This window comes from Furipterus horrens, unplaced genomic scaffold (assembly GCF_987537825.1).
Source record: "Furipterus horrens unplaced genomic scaffold, mFurHor1.1.pri manual_scaffold_3, whole genome shotgun sequence".
Classification (NCBI taxonomy): Eukaryota; Metazoa; Chordata; class Mammalia; order Chiroptera; family Furipteridae; genus Furipterus; species Furipterus horrens.
In genome coordinates, this window is record NW_028327173.1 from 23,519,172 (window position 1) to 23,541,409 (window position 22,238).

General features: G+C 36.5%; 2 protein-coding genes across 2 annotated transcripts in view; both read left to right on the plus strand.

Annotated features, from left to right (window-relative positions):
• AGO3 (argonaute RISC catalytic component 3) overlaps positions 1-22,238 on the plus strand; it is a 101,385-nt gene that overhangs the window by 21,904 nt on the left and 57,243 nt on the right. Inside the window, exons 2-3 of the mRNA XM_090269103.1 lie at positions 4,403-4,574; positions 20,529-20,649. Of these exons, the coding sequence (XP_090125229.1) occupies positions 4,403-4,574; positions 20,529-20,649 (293 nt within the window). The remainder of the gene's footprint in view (positions 1-4,402; positions 4,575-20,528; positions 20,650-22,238) is intronic.
• LOC150014598 (large ribosomal subunit protein eL33) lies at positions 8,212-8,627 on the plus strand. The gene has a single exon (XM_090271550.1). It carries the CDS (start codon positions 8,270-8,272, stop codon positions 8,600-8,602), a length of 333 nt encoding a protein of 110 aa, XP_090127676.1. The 5' UTR covers positions 8,212-8,269; the 3' UTR covers positions 8,603-8,627.

The window sequence follows — 22,238 nt, forward strand, 5'->3', positions numbered from 1 at the left end:
GGAAGAGGGGTAATGGGTGGAGGGGAGCAAAGGGAAAAGAAATTGAGACTGCTGTAACAGCATAATCAATAAAATAAACTTTAAAAATAAAGTAGTGATCTTTCTGAAAATCAGACATTCTCCATCACAACAATTAATTGGGAGGCTATTTTCCATGTTTTAAGTGGGAAAGATACTATATTAGATATCAACCTAACTTTAACTAATTTCTAAAAATGTAATTAAAACAATAAAATATCACAGTATCATGTTAGGATTAAAATGCTTAAAACATCCTTTCTGATCACCAAATAGTTAATATGGTTGGTTATAGTCGTTTGCTTTGCGAGTAGTACATGATTAGTACATGATTATTTTTTATTTTATTGTATTTCTTTAAATTGAGGTGTAATTGACACATTAATTTCAGGTGTACAGCATAATAATAATTCAATAGTCATAAATATTGCAAAATGATTACCACTTAAGTCTAGTTAATATCCATCACCATACATAGGACTTTTTTTTTCTTGTGATAAGAACTTAAGATCTCTCTTAGCAACTTCCAGTTATAAAATACAGTATTGTTAACTGTAGTCACCACACTAAGCAGTACATTCCTATGACTTAATTATTTTAGAATTGGAAGTTTAGACTTATTTTACCTCATTCACCGTTTTCATACTCCCCTCTTCCCCACCTCTGGCAACTACCAATCTGTTCTGTATCTCTGAGTTTGGGATTTTTTTGTTTGTTTTGTTTTAGATTACACTTAGAGGTGAGATTATGAAATCATGTGGTATTCGACTTTTTCTGTCTGACATATTTCACTTAAAAGTGATGCCTCATGTTTTATCCACATTGTTGCAAAGGCAAGTTTCCTTTTTTGTGGCTGGATAATATTCCATTGTGTATATATAGCACATTTGCTTTATCCTTTCATCCACTGATAGACACTTAGGTTGTTTCCATATTTTGGCTATTGTAAATAATGCTGCAATGAACATGGGGTACATATATCTTTCCAAGTTAGTGTTTTTATTTTTTTGTAAATCCTCACTGGAGGCTATGTACAACTTTTTTTTTTTTTTTTTTTTTTTTTTTTTAGAAAGAGGAAAGGGGGGTGGAGAACGAATCAACAATGTGAGAGAGAAACATCAATTGGTTGCCTCTGGTATGTGCCCCCGCCAGGGATTGAACCCAAAACTTAGGTATGTGCTCTGACCAGGAACCAAACCTGCATCCTTTTAGTATACTAGACAACACTCCAACCAACTGAGCCACCGGGCCTGGGCAGTGTTTTCACTTTTTTCAGACAAATACCCAGAAGTAGAATTGCTGGATCATATGGTAGTTCTGTTTTTAATGTTTGAGAACCTCCATACTGTTTTCCATAGTTGCTGCACCAATTTACATTCCCACCAAGAGTATACAAGCGTTCCCTTTTCTTCATATCCTTGCCAACACTTGTTATTTCCTTCTTTTTAAAAAATAATAGCCATTCTAACAGACATAAGGTGATATCTCATTGTGGTTTTTTATTTGCATTCCCCTGATCATTAGTGATGTTAGCACCTTTTCATGTATTGGGTTGGCCAAAAAGTCTTTTTAGTTTTCTCTATAAAGTAAAAGACACATTTTTCATTTTCACCAATAACTTTATTGATTTGGATATTTTGAGTATGTTGGCTTCTCCCACTATTGGCTTCTAGTGGATATAGGCCAGGGGTGCTGCTAAACATCTTCCAATGTGTAAGACAGCCCCACAGCAAAGAATTAATTGGCCAAAATGTCAATAGTACCAAGAAACTTCACAAACCACTTTTGACACATTTGATCAGTCACAGCGCCTTTTCTGAATACTGCACAGATCTTTTTTTGTGTTTTGGTTGCATTTTTACCTTCCTTGAAATAATTAAGCATAATATGCTGAAAATGTTGCATATTTTCTTCCATCTTCAATATTAAAATGGCTGCATAAAAATTCACCAGTTTTAATAAGTTCCTTTTTTTTTTTTTACTGCATGCTGATAGGACAACTATCAAAATCTAACAAAATTGTTTTGAATGAAGTTAAAGACAACTAAGCACTACTACAACCATCATATGGAAAAAAACTAAACTTTTTGGCCAACCCAATACCTCCTGGCAATTTTTATGGGGTTTTTTTTGGAAAATGTTCAGACCCTTTGCCCATTTTTAAACAACTGATTTTTTTCTGTTGAGTTGTATGAGTTCTTTATATATTTTGGATATTAATCCCTTATTAGATATGTGTTTTGCAAATATTTTCTCTCAGTCTGGTTTGTTAGTTCACTTTCACAGAACAGAAGTTTTTGGGTTTGTTTTTTTTAAGATTTTATTCATTTTTAGAGAGAGGGGAAGGAAGGGAGGAAGAGGAGGAGAGAAGCACCAATTTGAGAGAGAAATATCCATCAGTTGCTTTTCCCAGCACCCCAACCAGGGACCAAACTTGCAACCCAGGCGTGTGCGCTGACCAGGAATCAAATTGGAGACCGTTGGCTTCACAGAACAACACCCAACCAAGCCACATCGGTCAAAGGGAGAAGTTTTTAATTTTAATGAAAACTTACAATTTTTTATTTTATGGATTGTGATTTTTGGTGTCCTATCTAAGAAGTCATCACCAAACCCAGGGTCACCTAAGTTTTTGTCTATGTTATATTCTAGTAGGAGTTTCATAGTTCTGCACTTTACATTTAGGTCTATCAGTCAGTTTGAGTTAATTTTTGAAAAAAAATATAAGATCTGTATCTAGATTCCTTTTCTGCACATGGATATCCTCTTGTTTGGAACCATCTGTTGAAAAGATTATTTTTTCCCATTTAATTGCCTTTGCTCCTTTGTCAAAGATCAGTTGACTGTGTGGGTCGATGTTTGTGGTATCTTTTTACCGTTGATTTATTTTTCTCTGACCAATACCACACTGACTTGGTTATTGTAGCCTTATAGTAAGTCTTGAATTATAGACCAGCAATGAACAATTAGAATTTGAACTGTAAAGCACAATACCCTTTGCATTAGCACACACACACAAAGAAATACTTAGGTACAAATCTAACAAAATAGGTACAAGATCTGCATGAGGAAAACTGCAAAACTGATCAAAGAAATCAAAGAAAATCTAAATAGAGATATTCCACGTACATGGATAGCAAGTTCTTTCCAACTTGATTTATGTATTTAGCACAACCCCAATCAAAATCCCAGCAAGTTATTTTGTGAGTATCAATAAACTGATTTTGCCCTGGCTTGTGTGGCTTAGTGGATTGAGTGCCAGCCTGTGACCCAAAGGTTCGCTGGTTCGATTCCCAGTCAGGGCACATGGCTGGGTTGCGGGCCAGGGCCCCAGTTGAAGGCGCACGAGAGACAACCACACATTGATGTTTCTCTCCCTCTCTTTCCCTTCCCCTCTCTCTGAAAATAAATAAAATTGTTCAGGCCCTGGGGTTTCCTGGGTGGTGCAAGCCAAGGTCAGGCCCCACTTATGTTTTGCCTGGGGCACCCTGCCTGAGCTATAAAACAATCTGGGATGACTGCTACTTGTGCTGGGCTTGGAGGTTCCCAGGCAAAGCCAAGCTGTGCATCTAAGCTGGCTGCTCCTAGTGCAGGACCTGGAGCTCACTGAGGCCAGCTGTGGCTTGTTCGATAGCATTTAGGAAGCTGTGAAGCATGAGCCAAGACCAGCCATTCATGTGGAAAAGCAGCTTGGGTGGGCCCGTAAGTTGGGTGGGGAGGAGTCTCTGGAAATCTCTAAGGCGGGTCAAACAGTGTTAGCCAGGTTGATGGGGTCTCAGATATGGCACCAACTTGCCAGCTCTGTCTTGATGGATGTGGTTTCTTAAATTTTGTAGTTGTCAGGCTTCCATTCAACTTGATTTTTGACAGTTCTGGCTGATGGTGGTTTTATATGTTAGTTGTAATTTTGATATGGTTGTATGAAGAGGTGAGCCATGTCTTCCTCTGCCACCCTCTTGACCGGATCCCTATTTATCTTTTCAAATAATTGATTTTGTGCTTTGTTTACTCTTTATATTGTATATTGTTTCTATTTTCGTCATTTGCTCTAATCCTTCTAGTCTCTTGAGTTTTCTTTGCTGTCTTATACTCTCTGTGTATGATTTTTGTTTGTACATGCTCTCCTGACTTTGTGTGATTATTCTCCCTTTTTTCTACCATTCCAGAACAGTTTTCAAGAAGAACCTAGGGTTTTATTTGTTTGTTTGTATGTTTTAATAAGGAGAATAAATTGAGAGGAAAGAAGTAGAGATGTTAAAAATTGTCATTTTTGGTCACTAGGCTTCAACCCCATTATCAGATATACATAAAATTTCTAACATACTCTGATTGACAAGATTATCAAACACAGTTTGTAACATTACTTTTTTTCCCTCCCTCTCAGGACCCGTTGGGGCCCAGCCCCTACTCATGGTGCCCAGAAGACCTGGCTATGGCACCATGGGCAAACCCATTAAATTGCTGGCTAACTGTTTTCAAGTTGAAATCCCAAAGATTGATGTCTACCTCTATGAGGTAGATATTAAACCAGACAAGTGTCCTAGGAGAGTAAACAGGTAAGAATCATGAAGTCATGGAGATTTTTTTACTGTTGGCATTTTTCTTTACCATAGTAACTGTTTATCTTTTATATCTGAGTAACAGTGATAATGTCTAATGTTTGACCAAGAACACGTGGTAATTTGTTTCAAAATTTATTGTACTTCAGAGGTGTGATGGTAGGTAAAATCTCCAAACAGCCTTGAAATTTTTCCATTATAACATGAACTCATATGTTTTCTCTCTGATGATAGAAAAGGTCCAAGTCATTTTTAGATGCTTTTGAAATCAGACTGAGCATCTTTTCCATTGCTATTAGGTAATAATATCTTTTATCTCCCCACCCCCCTTTATTTACCCCCTTTAAAAAAAAAACTATTTATTTTTTAGAGACAGGGAAAGGGAGGGAGAGAGGCATCAATGTACAAGAGAAACATCAACCAGCTGCCTCTCACACACCCTCAACTGGGGACCTGCCCTGCAATCCAAGCATGTGCCCTGACTGGAAATCAAACCAGCAACCCTTCAGGCTGCAGGCCGGTGCTCAATCCACTGAACTACACCAGCCAGGGCTATCCCTTTTTTAATGTTCCCTTTAAGATGATGGTGGTAGTAGAGTTGGTGATGGTTGTCATGATTTCATGCTTTCTATTCTGATCTTCAACTGCTAACTATTCCTTACTCTTATATAGGAACAAGTACATAATGGTATATAAAGGTTTTTCAGTAAGCTTCTTCTCTGACATTTCCCATATACTCTATATGTGTGTATGTGTGTGTGCCTGGGTTTAGATAATACAGGGAATGTGAAAAGAAATTATGATGTAGTGTAACACCATGAAGGAGGTTTTTTGAAAAAGACTATGGAAAAAAGATTTAGAAAACAATGATACTCAACATTTTGGTTTGTAGTCTCAAATATCCTAGGGTTTTCTTATTCAATAGGTATTATTAAGAGCCTTCATTTAAGACGTAGATGAGTACACCTGAAACTTATCTAATGTTATGTCAGTGTTACCTCAATGAAAAGAAAACATAAATAGTTCTTTCTGTCAAGAAATTTGTAATTTAATGGAGGAGATAAGACATAATATACATGAAGTGAATGAACACTGAGAAACTGAAAACATGTAAAAAATCATGTGAATGTTATAATTAACATGTAATGCCAAATTCTTTCAGAGATCAGGAAGGGAATTGTGGAATATTACATGTGGAAAGAATCTAAGACATCAGCTGATACCTTTTTATATAGGTGAAATCCAGAAAGGTTAAGAGACTTATTCAAGAACACACATTTCCAGTCAGTGCAGATGACTAGGTTGCACGTAAGGTCCCCAGTTGGGGGCACGAGTGAGAGGCAACCACACAGTGATATTTTCTCCCTCTCTCTCCTTTCCCCTTTCTCTAAAAAATAAACAAACAAATTTTTTAAAAAAACACATTTCTAGTAGCAAAGGTGAGACCAGAACTCCAGAATCCTGACTTGATAGTCATTAGGAAATATTTGTAAAGCAAGAGGAAAAGGAATTGTGTTAATCTAAAACAATTGGTAGAATTGTGGATAGGTGTAGTAAAAAGAACACTTTTTAATGATGAAGAAACAATATTGATGGATGAATGGATAAAAAAGAAACTTGTTTGGCTACAATACATCATTCTGCTATTATGATTAATGCCATAGTGCAAAATATTTGTGCATGTGGCATATAGACATGTAGATTTGTCTTGTCAGTTGATGGATAGGTATTGATTTAAATACTGCTGTATTTTGACCTGTAAATAAATATGTAATGGAATACGACTCAGCCATAAAAAAATAATAAAAATCTTGCCATTTGTGACAACTTGAATGGACCTTGAGGTAATTTTGCTAAATGAAATAAGTCAGACATGGAAAAACAAATACCAAATGATTTTACTTACATGAGAATCTAAAAATAGAATAAATGAACTTTATACTTTGTTAATAATATTGACTTTTTTTTTTAAATTTATTTTTAGAGGGTAAGGGAGGGAGAAAGAGATGGAGAGAAACATCAATGTGTGGTTGTTTTTCACACACCCACAACCAGGGACCTGGGTCACAACCCATGTGCCCTGACTGGGAATTGAACCGATGACTCTGGTTTGCAGGCCAGTGCTCAATCCACTGAGCCACACCAGCCAGGGCTGATTTTATATTAACATCTGCAAAACTTATTTCCTTTATTTTCTTCAAAAGACTAGATTTTGTCTTAACTTTTTGCAATGTTACTATCTAACTAGTCAGTTAAAGTTGTTGGTGGACTTTTGAAATTAGTTTAGTTACTACACTTCAACAACTGGAATTCTGGAAGTCAGAAGAAACTACACAGAACTTTACAATTCCTTTTCAATATTGTCTAAACAATTACAGGCCAAAATGCAGTAGTACTTAAATCAACACATAGGAGGTTTCTCTTGTCCATCTGCCACATGCTCAAATAGTTGGCACAGTGACATTAATCATAACGGCAGCATAATGATGTGATGTAGCCAAACAAGTTTCCACTTTAGTCAGAGTTTTCTTGGACAAAATATCCAAGGAACGCTTGTGAATCTTTTTGTGAGTCAACTTCTCTACTTTAGACTTCTGTCCATTGGTTTTTCTTTTCCTTTCCTCACCCCTTTGGTGTGATGTGTTTTTATTTAATGGTTTTGATTGAAAATGATTATTTGGTATAGGAGCATGTTTGTTAAGCAGATTTTAAATGTTTGGGTTTTTTTTTTGTTTGGTTTTTTTTTTTAGAAGTGAATGGTATCAATAACTAGAAAGCAAATATTTTTAAAAATATTACAACCTAGCATATAAGTTCTGTAACTTGAGATTTTATGAGATTTTATGTTAGTTTGTCCAGCAACTAAATACTTGTATATATCAGGATAAACCCTGGGTTAAGTTCTTATTCAAAATCATTGAATAATGAAATATATGGGGAAAATTATATATACAGTATAAATACGACAAATCTATTTGAAAGAATCTTAAAATAGTTGATAGTAAATGTATGATTTTTTTGTTCAGTTTTCTTTTATAATTTAAACATTATAGTCATTTTGCTGTTATAAGTATTATATTTTTTAAAATTGAGCTTTAGAGAAATGGAGAAGGGGGTGGGAAGAAAGAGAGAGAGAGAAATCTGTTGTCCCACTGATTTATGCATTCATGGTCTCCTTCTTGTATGCACTCACCTGTGATTGAACCCACAACCTTGGTGAAGCAGGACAACACTAACCAACTCTGCTACCCGGCCAGGGCACTGTAACTATTATGTTATGATTGATGACATAGGGCCAAATATTTGTGCATATTTGTATAGGGATGTAAGGCGATTCTGATGATTGAATTTTAGAAGGAAAAAATAAATATATTGATACCTTTTTAGGTTTTAAATGGAAATCTCAGATTAGAGTGTTTGAAGGAATTCCTTTTCTGCTGTTATTTAGAAATATCATTTGCATAGTGTTATAATTGGGTAGTATGCCAAGAGAGGGCTGTACTTTTTTAAAATAACAACTTTATTGATGTAAAATTCACATACCATATAATTCACTCAGAGGTAATGCACAAACATCACCATCTAATTTTAGAACATTTCGTTCTCCCCAAAAGAAATCCCATACTCGCCCTTTTTTCGCCATCTTGGCGCCTGTGGAGCTTGCCGGGAACAGGACTTCTACAGCGACAAATATGTCTGGGAGGCTGTGGTCCAAAGCCATTTTTGCTGGCTATAAACGGGGTCTCCGGAACCAGAGGGAGCACACAGCTCTTCTTAAAATTGAAGGTGTTTATGCTCGAGATGAAACTGAATTCTATCTAGGCAAGAGATGTGCTTATGTGTACAAAGCAAAGAACAACACAGTGACTCCTGGTGGTAAACCAAACAAAACCAGAGTCATCTGGGGAAAGGTAACTCGTGCTCATGGAAACAGTGGCATGGTTCGTGCTAAATTCCGAAGCAATCTTCCTGCTAAGGCCATTGGACACAGAATCCGTGTAATGCTGTACCCCTCAAGGATTTAAACTTACTGAAAAGTAAATAAACAGCCCTGACTGGTGTGGCTCAGTTGGTTGGGGGAGTCCTCTGGCAAAGCAAAGGATTCCTGGTTGGGGCACATACATGGGTTGTAGGGTCTGTCCCTGGTCAAAATGCAAAGGGGAGCCAACAGGTGGATGTTTCTCTCACACATCAGTGGTTCTCTTCCTCTTTCTCCCTTCCTTAAAATGAGTAAATAAAGTCATTTTTAAAAAGTGAAAAAAAAAAAAAAAAAAAAAAGAAATCCCATACTCATTAGCAGTCACTACCCATTGCTTCCCTCCCCACAGCCCATGCTAAACACTAATCTACTTTCTGTCTCTGTAGATTTGCCTTTTTTGGACATTTCATATAAATGGAATTACACAATATGTGGCTTTCTATGTGATCTCTTTCAATACACATGTTTTCAGGGTTCATCCAAGTTATAACATGTGCTACTACTTCATTTTTCATTACTAAATAATATTCCACTGTATAGATATTTTATAGATTTATCATTTGATGGATATGTGAGTTGTTTGTTAATTGGTTCTTACGAATAATGCTGCTATGAACATTTATGTACAGGATTTTGTGTGGACGTGGGTATTACTCTTTTGAGGAACTGCCAAACTTTTTCAAAGTAGCTGCATCATTTTAAATTCCCACTAGCAGTGTGTGGTGATTCCAATTTCTTCACATCCTCACCAACATTTGTTATCTGTCTTATTTGTTACAGCCATCTTAATGGCTGTTAAGTAGTATCTCATTGTTATTTTGATTTTTTATTTCCCTGATGGCTAATGATATTGAGCATCTTGTCATGTACTATTGGCCATTTGTATTTTTGGAGAAATATCTAGTTAAATCCTTTGCCCATTTTTAAATGGGATATTTTGTCTTTCCATTAAGTTGTTGGATTTCTTTTTTTTTTTTTTTTTTAAGATTTTATTTATTTATTTTTAGAGAGAGGAAGGGAGGGAGAAGCAGGAGAGAAACATCAGTATGTGAGAGATACATCAATTGGTTGATTCTTGCATGCTCCCAACTGGGGATCTGGCCTGCAACCCAGGCATGTACTGTGACTGGGAATCGAACCAGCAACCTCTCGATTCACAGGCTGGCACTCAGTCCACTGAGCTACAGCGTCAGGGCCGGATTTCTTTATACCTTCTAGTTAAAAGTCTCTTATTTAACCTTTTGATTGATAATGATTTGCAAAAACTTTTTCTCTCTCTGCATGCAGCCTTTTCACTTTCTTGGTGATATCTTTTGAAACACAAACATTTTTAATTTCAATAAAGTTCAAATAATTTTTCTTTTGTCAGTTCTTTTGGTGTGATACCTAGAGAACCATATTTCTGATTGTCATTTTAGAGGACTTACCATAGAAAACACTGCTGATAAAAAATAAAACAGTATGATGTTTAGTTATCTTGGAGAAATTGAACCATACAAAAATGTCAATTAATAATAATATGTCAGTTTATTTTCCTTGTTAGTTACCGGTAATCACGTAGAAGAAAAGAAAGCTAACAGATAGTGATTATTTCAAATCTCAAAATTCTTTTTTAAAATTAATTAATTTATTTTTATTGTATTTTTTCCATTACCATTTAGGCCCCTTTTACTCTCCTCCCACGCCACCCCACAATCACCACACTGTTAAAGTAGCACCTAAATTACTTAATATGATAGTAATTATAGCCTTTTGGTTTATAGTGCAATGTATTTGGAATTCAAAGATACTTTTATAAATAAATATATGTCTGAACATCAGGGACTAGGGGGAAGGGTTTATTCCTAACATCTATCCATTTGTGATTTTTTTTTTAAGCATATTTTATTGATTATATTGTTACAGTAGTTCCAATTTATTTTTCCCCTTTGCTCCCCTCTGCCCAGTACCCACCTTCCCTTCAGCAATCCCACTCCCCTTAGTTCACGTCCATGGGTTATGCATATAAGTTCTTTGGGTTCACCCTTTCCTATATTATTCTTAACGTCCCCCTATTTTGTACCAACTGATTATGCTTCTTAATCCATGCACCATACCCCCATTTCTCTCCCTCCCAGCTGATAACCCTCCAAATGATCCCCATATCTATGATTCTGTTCCTATTCTGGTTTGCTTAGCTGGATTTTGTTTTGATTTTTTAGATTCAGTTGTTGATAGTTGTGAGTTTGTTGTCATTTTAGTGTTCATAGTTTTGATCTTCTTTTTCTTAAGTAAGTCACTTTAACATTTCATATAATAATGGCTTGGTGATGATGAGCTCCTTTAGCTTTACCTTGTCTGGGAAGCACTTCATCTGCCCTTCCATTCTAAATGATAGCTTTGCTGGATAGAGTAATCCTGTTTGAAGCTTACCTTTCATCACATTGAATACTGCTTGCCAGTCCCTTCCTGCCTGCAAAGTGTCCTCTGATAAATCAGCTGTTAGTCCTATAGGCACACCCCTGTAGGCAACTCTCTGCCTCTCTCTGGCTGCCCCCCAGGACTCTCTATCTTTCACCTTTGGCATCTCAATCATGATGCGTCCTGGTGTGGTCCCCTCTGAGTCCAGCTGGCTCGGGACCCTCCATGCTTCCCGGACCTGTATGTCCATCTCCTTCACAAAATTTGGGACGTTTTCCTCATTTTTTTCAATTCTTGCTTCCTCATTCTGCACTGGTTGACTGTTTTTCTCTTCCTTATGTTCCAAATCATTGATTTGAACCCCGATTTCCTTCCCTTCACCATTGGTTTTGTGTGGTTTTTTTCTTCATTTCACTTAGCATAGTCTTCACTTCTTTCCTTATGCGTCTGCCATACTCAAGCATATCTGTCAGGCCTGTGAGCATTTTATCACCAGTGTTTTGAATTGTGCATCTGTTAGGTTGGCTATCTCCTTGTCACTTACTTCTCCCACTGGAAGACCTTTGGGCCATACTTCTCTGTCTCCTCATTCTGACAGGCTCCTGTGTTTGTTTGCATCTGTGTTCCAGGTAGAGCTGTCGTTCCTGTTACGTTGTCAGGGGCGGACCCTTAGGGATTCATCAGTACAGGGCAACCTGTTTCACTATGTTGTGGCGCTGTATGTGGGGGAGGAGTCCGAGAGGGAACAATACCACCTGCCCAGCACTTACCCCTTTTCCTGGCACCTCTCCCACTTCTGCACCATACTGGCACCCGTCTGGCTGCTTCCCTGGTCGTCGTTTCCAGAGTGGTTGGGTCTGTGGACGTTCTATGACCGTAGGGGCACTTTAAACAAGCAGACTCTGCTGAGAGACCTGCAGCTTCTGCCTCTGCCCCAACCCCCACTGGTCTGCACAGTCAGAAGCAATGAGGCTTGATTTTCCCCGGAGCTGGGACCATGAGCTGCGAGGTTTGGTGAGGAGCTGGGAATGCTCCCCAGGTGTCCCTCCTGACTTTAAAATCTGTGACTGCACTTTCTGCCGACCTGCTGCTGCTGCTGCTGCTGCTGCTGCTGCTGCTGCCCCCACCACACCACATCCTCTCCGCCCCTCCTACCTGTCTGGATGAGTATTTCTGCTTTATATCTTTGTTTGCTGGACTTCCATGCAGTTTGATTTTCTGGAACTTCTGGTTGTTTCTAGTTTTGAGGTAGTTGTATTCTTTCTTAGTTGTGGAGGGAGATGCAGCGTGTCTTCTACGCCTCCATCTTGGCCGCAAGTCTTCCAGTTGTGTAGATTTAAATTATAACAGCTATATAATATTCCATTGTATGGATGCACCTTAATTTGTTTACTTTAGGTCAGCTTCAGTTTTTTTCCTTAGACTAAGTTAAATCCATTTAAACCAGCGGTTCTTAACCTTGGTTCGCAACCCCTTTGAGGGTCGAACGACCCTTTCACAGGGGTTGCCTATGACCATCGGAAAACACATGTAATTACATATTGTTTTTGCGATTAATCACAAAACTTTAATTATGTTCAATTTGTAACAATGAAAATATATCCTGCATATCAGATATTTACATTATGATTCATAACAGTAGCAAAATTACAGTTATGAAGTAGCAACAAAAATAATCTTGTGGTTGGGGGTCAACACAACATGAGGAACTGTATTAAAGGGTTGCGGCATTAGGAAGGTTGAGAACCACTGATTTAAACCAATTATCTCAATTTGCCATATGGTTGTACCAAAATAGAATGCTGTTGGTACTAGATTTAAAGATATATGGACCTTAACTGGAATTACGATTATAAATCCTGCAGTGACTTTAAAACTTAAAAGATTATTTTTTGGATAGTCCTTGTTTTCACTTAACTATTTAATTTATTGTGCTTCTGTTTTTTTGTCAGGCACTGTGCTATGTTCTGGAGGTCATAAGATAAATAAGACATAATCCTTGATAAGGATTTCATAGTCTATATGGAGTGACAAGTTCTGTGAGATGTGCATTATGTTCTGTGATAAAAGGATAATGGTAATTTTATTAACAAATGTCACCCCAATAAGTTCAATAAAAAATTTTTTAATTAATGGTTTCTGCTTTTGGTTAGGGAGGAAGATGGGGTACATGACATGGTATGTGAGCTGAATAGTTGTCCAGTGGGCCAGGGGAAAGAATAATCCATATAGAGAGAGCATGAGCAAAGGTAAGACATGTTTTTGTATCAAAAGTAGGCCAGTATAAATAGAGTAGCTGGGGTCTGAAAAGTTAGCTAGAGGTTATATCATTATGCTAAGGCCTGTGAATTCAGAAACAGTTGAGAGCCGTTGGAGGCTTTTGAGCAAATGAGGAACATCTATATTTAAGAGCATAACTAATGGCAGTGTGGAGAATGAGTGAGAGAAGAGAAAGACCAGTCCTGGAGAACATTTTGAAGGCTGTTGCAGTATTCTAGATCAGTGGTCTTTTAAACTTTTGATCATTAGTTAAAATATGTTTGACCATGCACTTTATAGATCAATATGTACACATACATGCTTTAAAAAATTTTTAATTTATAAAGATGTAGCACTATTCTAACATATTGCATAACTATAGGAAAATTAAAGGTGGGAAACAATATTTTGAAATAAACTATTTAAGATTATATTTAATAATTTGAAATGTTTAGATTAATGTACCAAAAGTTGCAACATGCTGAAAGATGCATGAATGAGTGAGCATTCACCATTAACTCTTACATGTTGCAGAGCTCCCATTCTGTTAGGATTCCTAGTCGACCGTATGTTACACCTAACCATCTGACATGGACTTAATTTCAAATTGTTAGATGAAAATTAAATATAAAATCTTTTTTCCCCTCATACTTCAGCATACTGTTGCTGTAGCATTTCTGGTACCTACTTTTCTAGATTAGAGGTAGTGTGTTCTAAGACTTAACTAACAGCAGTGGTGAAGAGAGGGCGTAGATGATTTAAAAGAATGAATAATTTAGGTGTATATGGAAAAAGAGGAGATAAGAATGGCTTCATAGTCCCTAGCTTATGTAATGGTGATGACTTTAACAGAAATACAGATGGTGAAAGGATTGAGTTTTTAATTTTCTCATTTGGATATTTGAAGGTTGGAATGTGTAAGGAGCATCAAAATGGAGTTCAATAGATTGGAAATAAGTGCCTAAAGCTCAGGAAGTAAGTCAAGATGGAGATTGAGATTTGAGACATGTCAGCATATAGGTGATAGTTAATAGGAAAAGTAAGTAGAGTCAAGATAAGAGGACTGAGAATAGATCCCTGGGGATACTATTGTTTCAGGTTTGCCAGTGAAGGCACTTAACAGACTAGAAAGGTGGGAGACCAGGACAAGGTAGAAGGTGTTTTAGAGAAGGTATCATCCCATGCAAGATAGATACTCTATTCAGTTTTTCACATGACAGCCCATCGAAATAACCAAAGACTTCTATAATTTCTTTTGAGTCTTTTCTAAACTAAAAGTTCTTAGTTTGATTATTTTTACTCATATTACATAAGTTTCTATCAAGAATACTTTCTGATTGTGTTTCAATTTTTTAGGGCTTTAAATTTTTCCAGCTCAAACAAAGTACTCCGAAATGTGAAATGATCTATATAATATATGATGGGATGGTTACCCACCTTATGCTGGATACTTAAATATTTGCAACATGAACTCTTTAATTTTGAGGAAGCTACAGCACACCATTAGCTCTTTCTGGACTTAGTGTCACCCAAAGCCTCTTTCCATAAAAGTAGTGTGAGTTCAGATTGGTGCTCTAATTTGTTCTTAATTGAAGTTGAACTTTTCAAACAGAAGTGTTTAGACTCCATAATTGCCCTTATTACACTTTATCTTCATTGAAGTCAGTGTTATAGTTTGTCAGTAGCTTTTAACACACTTATTTGTTTTTAGCATTCTAGTCATGTCTCCCAAGTATGTATCATTTGGGGGTTTCTTAACCAATAGATATTTTTGATTATTTACTAAACATAGGACACTGGATATGTTTCTTTTGTTTATGGTATTGATAGGGTTTTTTATGTGGAGGGGACTTTAGAAGTTTATTCTGAGTAAAAGTTTCCATGAATGTCTAAGTTAACTTAGAAAAAGAAAAGGAACTTGCCCTGCTCCACATTATAACATAATAAAACACTCTAGTAATCATGAAAGCGTATGATACTGTTCCAATAACAGACAAATAGACCATTGGGACAAGATAGAGAACTAAGAGCTAGGTTCGTTTATATGTGAGAACTTAAGATAAAAATAACACCAATCAAGATGAAGGAAGGAATAAGTAAACACAGCTTGCCTCTTTGCACAACCACAGCAAAAATTAGAACTAAACTACAAAACAAGTGTCACCCAGAATCATCAGAAAATTGAGCTATATGGAAGTTCGATGACCAAAGAATTAAGGAAGTCACATTCATCCAGATGGGTAAAGGGGTGGAACGGGCAGTCCCACACCCATGTATGATGGATAAAAATTGGGAGGTATACCTCAAGAGCAAGGGATCCCAGCTCCAGAGTTCCAGCGCTAGGAAGATAAGTCCCCATGACTTCTAGCTGTAAAAACCTTTGGGGGTTGGGGCAGCAGCAGAAACTAGGATTCTCAGGAATCTCCTCTTAAAGGGCCGGCTGTGGTCTTAGGACTTATGCAGATTCACTCCCTCTGGGCTCCAGGACCACGGCAGCAGCTAGAAGGGCACCAGTGGCATATGAGGAGAAATGTCAGGGCAAGTGCTGGGAGACAGCTTCCTCTTGGACAAAACCTGAGGCCAGGCAGTGGCTATTGTCCCTTTTCTGAGCACTTCCCAATACAGAGCCACAGAGCGGCAACACCACATCTGAGACTCCATCCACCTGGTTCACATAGATTGCCCCATGCTGGCGATTACCTAAGTCTGCACCCCATCCAATTTATGGGTGCGCTACTAAGACAGGGAGTCAAAGCAGCTCTATCTAATACAGAGAAACAGACACAGGGAGGCTGCCAAAATGAGGAGACAAAGAAATATGGCCCAAATGAAAGAACAGAGCAAAATTTCAGAAAAAGAATTTAACAAAATGGAGATAAACAGTCTATCAGATGCAGAGTTGAAAACTCAAGTTATTAGAATGCTCAAGGAACTCATCAGGAACTTAAGCAGCATAAAAAAGACCTAGGCAGAAATGAAGGTTGCATTAAGGGTAATAAAAAAAAAATTTACAGGGAACCAGCAGTGGAAGGGATGATGCTGAGAATCAAATCAATGATTTGGAACATGAGTAATGAAAAAGCATTTAATCAGAACAGCAGGAAGAAAAAATTCAAAAAAATGAGGATAGGCTTAAGAAGCTCTGGGACATCTTTAAACATACCAACATCCAAATTATAGGAGTACCAGAAGGAAAAGAGGAAGAGCAAGAAATTGAAAATTTACTTGAAAAAACAATGAAATAAAACTCCCCTAACTTGGCAAAGGAAATAGATATACAAGTCCAGGAAGCACAGAGTCCCAAACAAAATGGACCCAAAGAGGACCACAGTGAGACACATCATGATTAAAATGCTAAAACTTAAAGAGAGAATCTTAAAAGCAACAAGAGAAAAGAAAGAGAGTTACCTACAAAGGAGTTCCCATAAGACTCTCAGCTGATTTCTCAAAAGAAACTCTGTAGGCTAGAAGGGATTGGCAAGAAGTATTCAAAGTGATGAAAAGCAAGAACCTACAACCAAGATTACTCTATCCAGCAAAGCTATCATTTAGAATAGAAGGGCTGATAAAGTGCTTCCGAGACAAGGTAAAGCTAAAGGAGTTCATCATCACCAAGCCATTATTATATGAAATGCTAAAGGGAATTATATAAGAAAAAGGAGATCAAAATGATGAATATTAAAATGGCAATAAATTCACAACTATCAATAATTGACTCCAAATAACAAACTTATCAAACAAGCAGAACAGTAACTGAATCATAGATATGGACATCATTTAGAGGGTTATTAGCTGGGAGGGGGAAGGGGAAAATGGGGGAAAAGATGCAGGGATTAAGAAGTACAAATTGGTAAGTACAGAATAGACAGGGGGATGGTAAAAACAGTATAGGAAATGGAGTAGCAAAGAACTTATATGCATGACCCATGAACATGAACTAAGGGGGTGATTGCCATAGAAAATGAGGGGCAAAGGGGGAAAAATTGGTACAACTGAAGAGCATAATGAATATATTTTTTAAGAAGATAAAAAGTTATAAATTGATTGGTTAAGTATAATAGACTTTAGTATTTCGTATGTGAAAACTGGCTCACAATATGGGGAAAATAAAATTCAGTTCTATGTAACACAGTTTATAAAGAAGGCCCTCAGATGGATTATTGACCAAAATAATGTAGGTAAAACCATAAAGTTAATAAAACATAATGTAGCTTTGTGACTTAGTGTTAGGAAAGTATTTCTTAAACCCTCAAAACCATGAAACCAAAGGTGAAAATAATTATTAATTTGATGGTACAACAGTAAGAAGTTCATTTCAACGTTGTTTACAAGCAGGTAACATTTGGGGGAAGATATTTGCAATAACTAAACCTGTTACTAAATTAGTATCAAGAATATCAAAGAAACTCCTTTAATTCAACAAGAAGACTGGGACCCAAACAAAAAGGAAACAAATAGGAAATTCACAAAAGGAGAAACAGACCCATGAAGGGTTGTTCAAGTTCATTTTAGTAAAAAATGTCTGAATTAAAACAAGGCTTTAGTTTTACCCACTAGGCTAGCAAAAATTAGAAAGCAGAGCTGGAAAGTGCCAAATCTTATCTGGGATGTAGCAAAATAGGAATCTCCAGGAATGTAGATTAGTGCAGCCATTCTGGTGAGCAGTTTGGCAGTTCTTCATCATCTAGTTGATAAAATTCACTTGAATCTAATAGTTGTGTTTCTGGGAATATAACGAGAGATTAATTCTCAACACAGGTTCACAGAGGGCCATAGAAGGAAGTACTGCATTGTAGCATTGTTTTTAGTGGCTGACAATTGAAGATAACCTGAGTTCTGTATTGCTGCAGGAGTTAATAGACAACATGTGGAGTACTTTGCATCAATCAAAAACAACAAATTAAATATCCCACAGCAACATAAATTGATTTCAGAAACCTACTGCAGGGGGTAAATATAGGAATATATACAGACAGAAGGATATTCATAAAATACATTAGAAGAAATGACTTATTGAGAAGGAGTTTGAGGATAAGAAATGAATATGGAAGGAAAGAAATCAGTTATAAGAAGGATCTTATACAGGTGAATGATGATTATGTGCCATGAACTGAGGAGTATGATTAACTTAACCTTTTGTACCTGGGGAAGACAAATGGAGTTTGAGGACTCATTTGGCAGTGGTATGTAAGTTGGGTCAGAGAAGAAAAAATTAAATGCATAAAAAGCAAGAAAAAAATTATTCGGCTGTCAATACTAGGACATGAGGTTTTAATTTAAGATAGTGGTAATAGGGAATGGAAAGTAAAGGACTGATGTAAGAAATACTGCAGAGAGGTGGAGTCAGCAACTTATTGGATGAAGAGTTGAGCCAGGTTTTGAATCTGGATAAGTGGAAAGACAGGCACCAAGAATTAAAAAGGAGTAGTAAATAGGAGGATAACCAAATTTGATGTGGGGAATAAATATTGAGTTCAGATTTAGATATATTACATTGGTGGTTCTAGCAGTTCATCGAGGTACGTTATCCACTGTTAGAACATTGATTAAGAATATATTATATGCTAGGCATCAAAGCAGAATATTTTTTATCTCTAATATGTTTTTGGCCCTGCTATTTTATTTTAATCTCATCCACCATTTTGATCCTTAGAGCGCTTTGCCAGGATATGGTTAGATTAAAACTACACCAATTTACTGTTAAGTAAAAAGTGACAAAATAATCAAAGCATCCTGACAATTTAGATCTGTAAAATTTCACCTGAGAAACTAGAATTGATGGTAACAGCCACAAAAGTAAACTTAAAATGTCAAAAAAATCTTTGAAATTTGTTTTGTGCCTAAAAACTGATCAGTGAATCAAATCTTCATTATAAAATTTAGTCTAGAAAAGACTTGACCTTGATTTATTATTTTTTTTACACTAAAACTAACCAGTTGCTTTTATTTTTTTTAATGTTTTTTATTGATTATATTGTTACAACAGTTCCAATTTTCTCCCCTTTGCTCCCCTCCACCCAGCATCTCCCTCCCCCAGCAATACCCCCCCAAGTCCATACCCCTGGTTCGTAAAAAATAACTATCCACCCCCTCTCAAATATTAGGACCCTTTGTAATCTTGTAAAGTACAATGGGCAAAGGTCTCAAGCTCCTCTATCTGCTTCAAGCTGGACATGGTCGTCGTCCTACCTACCCTTGGGTCCAGAAATCCCTAATAATAGTAGGGGTGTGGAGGGGAGGGTGGCCTTCCCACATGGGGAAGGATCGTGCAGACTCCAGGTCAGTTGGCTGTCTCCTGTCAACGGCGTGCTTGGTTTAACAGGCTGGCATCCTTGTTGTGTTTCTCTGGGTACCAAGTCAGCTTAATTATTTTGTTTCAGAAAATGCTTTTTATTTTCTAGACATCTCCCTTCCCTCTCACCTACTCACTTGGCTGGGCTAGAATTGAATATTTTCTTAAAATTCTTTCAAATGTATTATAAATTATATCAGTACTATATAAGTATACTCTTGTAATATATTTAGATTTGTATAAACAAAATAAAAAATCTTTCTCTCCACTTCTCTCCAGAGGTAGCTGTTGTGTGTATTTTGGTGTCTGTCCTTCTAGATATCTTTCCACTGCTTTTCAAAGAATATGTGTACAAAAATAAATATTGACTTTTGAATATTTGGTATTATTCTTATTCTCTCTGTGGTCTGTACTTTTTTTTTAATGTATGTCTTGAATATCTTTCCATGTATGCATATTGGAAAAAAATGTTTGCTGGGTAAAAACAAAGGTTTCAGAATATCCTTACTGGCTAGATACTATGGTAAAGGTAGGGGTGGTAAAAGGATTGGGGTAGTAAGAGGTACAGGTGTGTTTATTATTGTCACTCTCACAATCTAGTAAAAGTAGAATATATAATAACTATAGTACATTGGAATAAATGTTCCAATAAATGTATGTACCAGTTGCTATTTGAGCACAGGGGAAGGAGCATCAAACTCTTTGACAAAGAGAGGTGAATGTGTCAGGTAGTGCTTAGTGGTGGTCAATGGGATTTTTGATCAGTTTCTGAGGTTAATATTTCCCAGGTCAGCTGTGGCCCAGAATGATTAAGTAAGTCACTGAATTCATTCTTCGTTGTTTTTGTGAAATTCAGATCATCCCTTTCTGATATCCCAGTCCATGTTCCTGAAAGCAAAACTTTTATCATGTATGATTGTCTTTTAGAATTATAATAGCTTTAAATAATGTAAGAATTGCTTTAGTTAAATTTTTTAAAATATCATATAGAAGATTATGTGAATATATTTTTTTCTTCTAGGGAGGTGGTTGACTCAATGGTTCAACATTTTAAAGTAACTATATTTGGGGACCGTAGACCAGTTTATGATGGAAAAAGAAGCCTATACACAGCCAATCCACTTCCTGTGGCAACTACTGGGGTAAGAAATGTGTTCCTTTTTTTAAAAGCTATACTTTTGCAATGTCTCCTTTTAAATGCACTTATTATCATCTTATTTTATTACAGCCCATGTATCTTTTTTTTAACTTTTATTTTGAATTAATTTCAAATTTATGGAAAAGTTGTAAGAATTATGTAGAGAACTCATGTGTACCCTTTACCAAGACTCATTAGTGTTCTTAATATTTACCACATTTTTTAAAAAGATTTTATCCATTTATTTTTAGAGACGGGAAGGGAGGGAGAAAGAGGAGAGAAACATTAATGTGTGGCTGCCTCTCACACTCCCCCAACTGGGGACCTGGCTCACAACCCAGGCATGTGCCCTCACTGGGAATCAAACTGGTGAACCTTTGGTTCGCAGGCGGGCACTCAATCCAGTGAGCCACACCAGCCAGGGCTGATGAACAGAAGTCTTTAATTTAGATATGGGTGACACTTTTAAGAATCCTGTTTCTTATTAGACTTTTTAAATAATTGAAGATTCTTGCTTGGGAGAATTATTACTACATAGTAATGCTGATTTCCTAATTCTCTCATTCTTTCTACATTTATTAGGTATTCTACAGTAAGGAAGAAATTTTTCTTCTCCCTATTTATTTATTGTTTATTTGACTGCCCAAATTGGTTCCTATGTCCTTTTGATATGATACACATCTTTTTTTTTCTTTGAGTACTTCCTTACTTTGTGGCAATAAGATGTTCCAGGTTCATCTTATTTTTTTTCCTGCATTAAGTCTTGCAACTAGCCATTTGTCAAAGAAACACTGGTTTCTTTTAGCTGGGGAATGCAGTTTAGAAACAAAAATCAGGGTACTGAGTGTGCTCATTGCTACTGGGGTATATGTGCTTCCAAGCCCTTTTCAGTGGACAGAGTGTAGGGAATAGAAATACATATATACATACATACTTACATACAACTAACAGACAATAAATAATAAATAAAAAATAAAACTACATGTCATATAGTAAACCTAACTTAGGTATCCTGCAAGTACCACTTATTGTATATAATATACAGTCTGTATATTGAAAATCATGACTTCAAACTGATTCTTCCAGTTCCGGTCTATCCTCACAGGATTCTTCCTTTACTCTTCACATTGAATATTTGAATCATCTTTAAACCCCTGGCTCCCTAAAACATCACCACTTTTACTTATGTGTTCAATCCTGTAGCACACATAAAATAGTATCTGAATTATTACACCATACCACTACAGAAAACAAACCTAGTAATAAGAGTTTAAGTTTTTATTTTTTGTATGCTGTTCTTTCCTACTCACCCTCCTCCACACCCCCAACTGAGAGTATAGTCAGTATGCTGTGTTCAAGAGTTAATTGGATTAGTGTTTCCTTTCTTGCTTTTTCTTCTTTTGGTGTGGTTATATTATTCATTTGAAATGCATTTGGTTTCACTTTATTTTGTTTATATTCAGTTTTAGTTTTTTTCTCCAGCCTTGTTGATTATACTTTTAATTTTTAATATATAGAACAATATTTAACATGCTTTCAAAAGTCAAAACTATACTGAAAAATATGCTCTGAATTGTTAATCCCTCTTTTATT

Coding starts and splice junctions, on each gene's coding strand:
- LOC150014598 (XM_090271550.1), top strand. CDS start 8,270: ATGTCTGGGAGGCTGTGGTCCAAAGCCATTTTTGCTGGCTATAAACGG.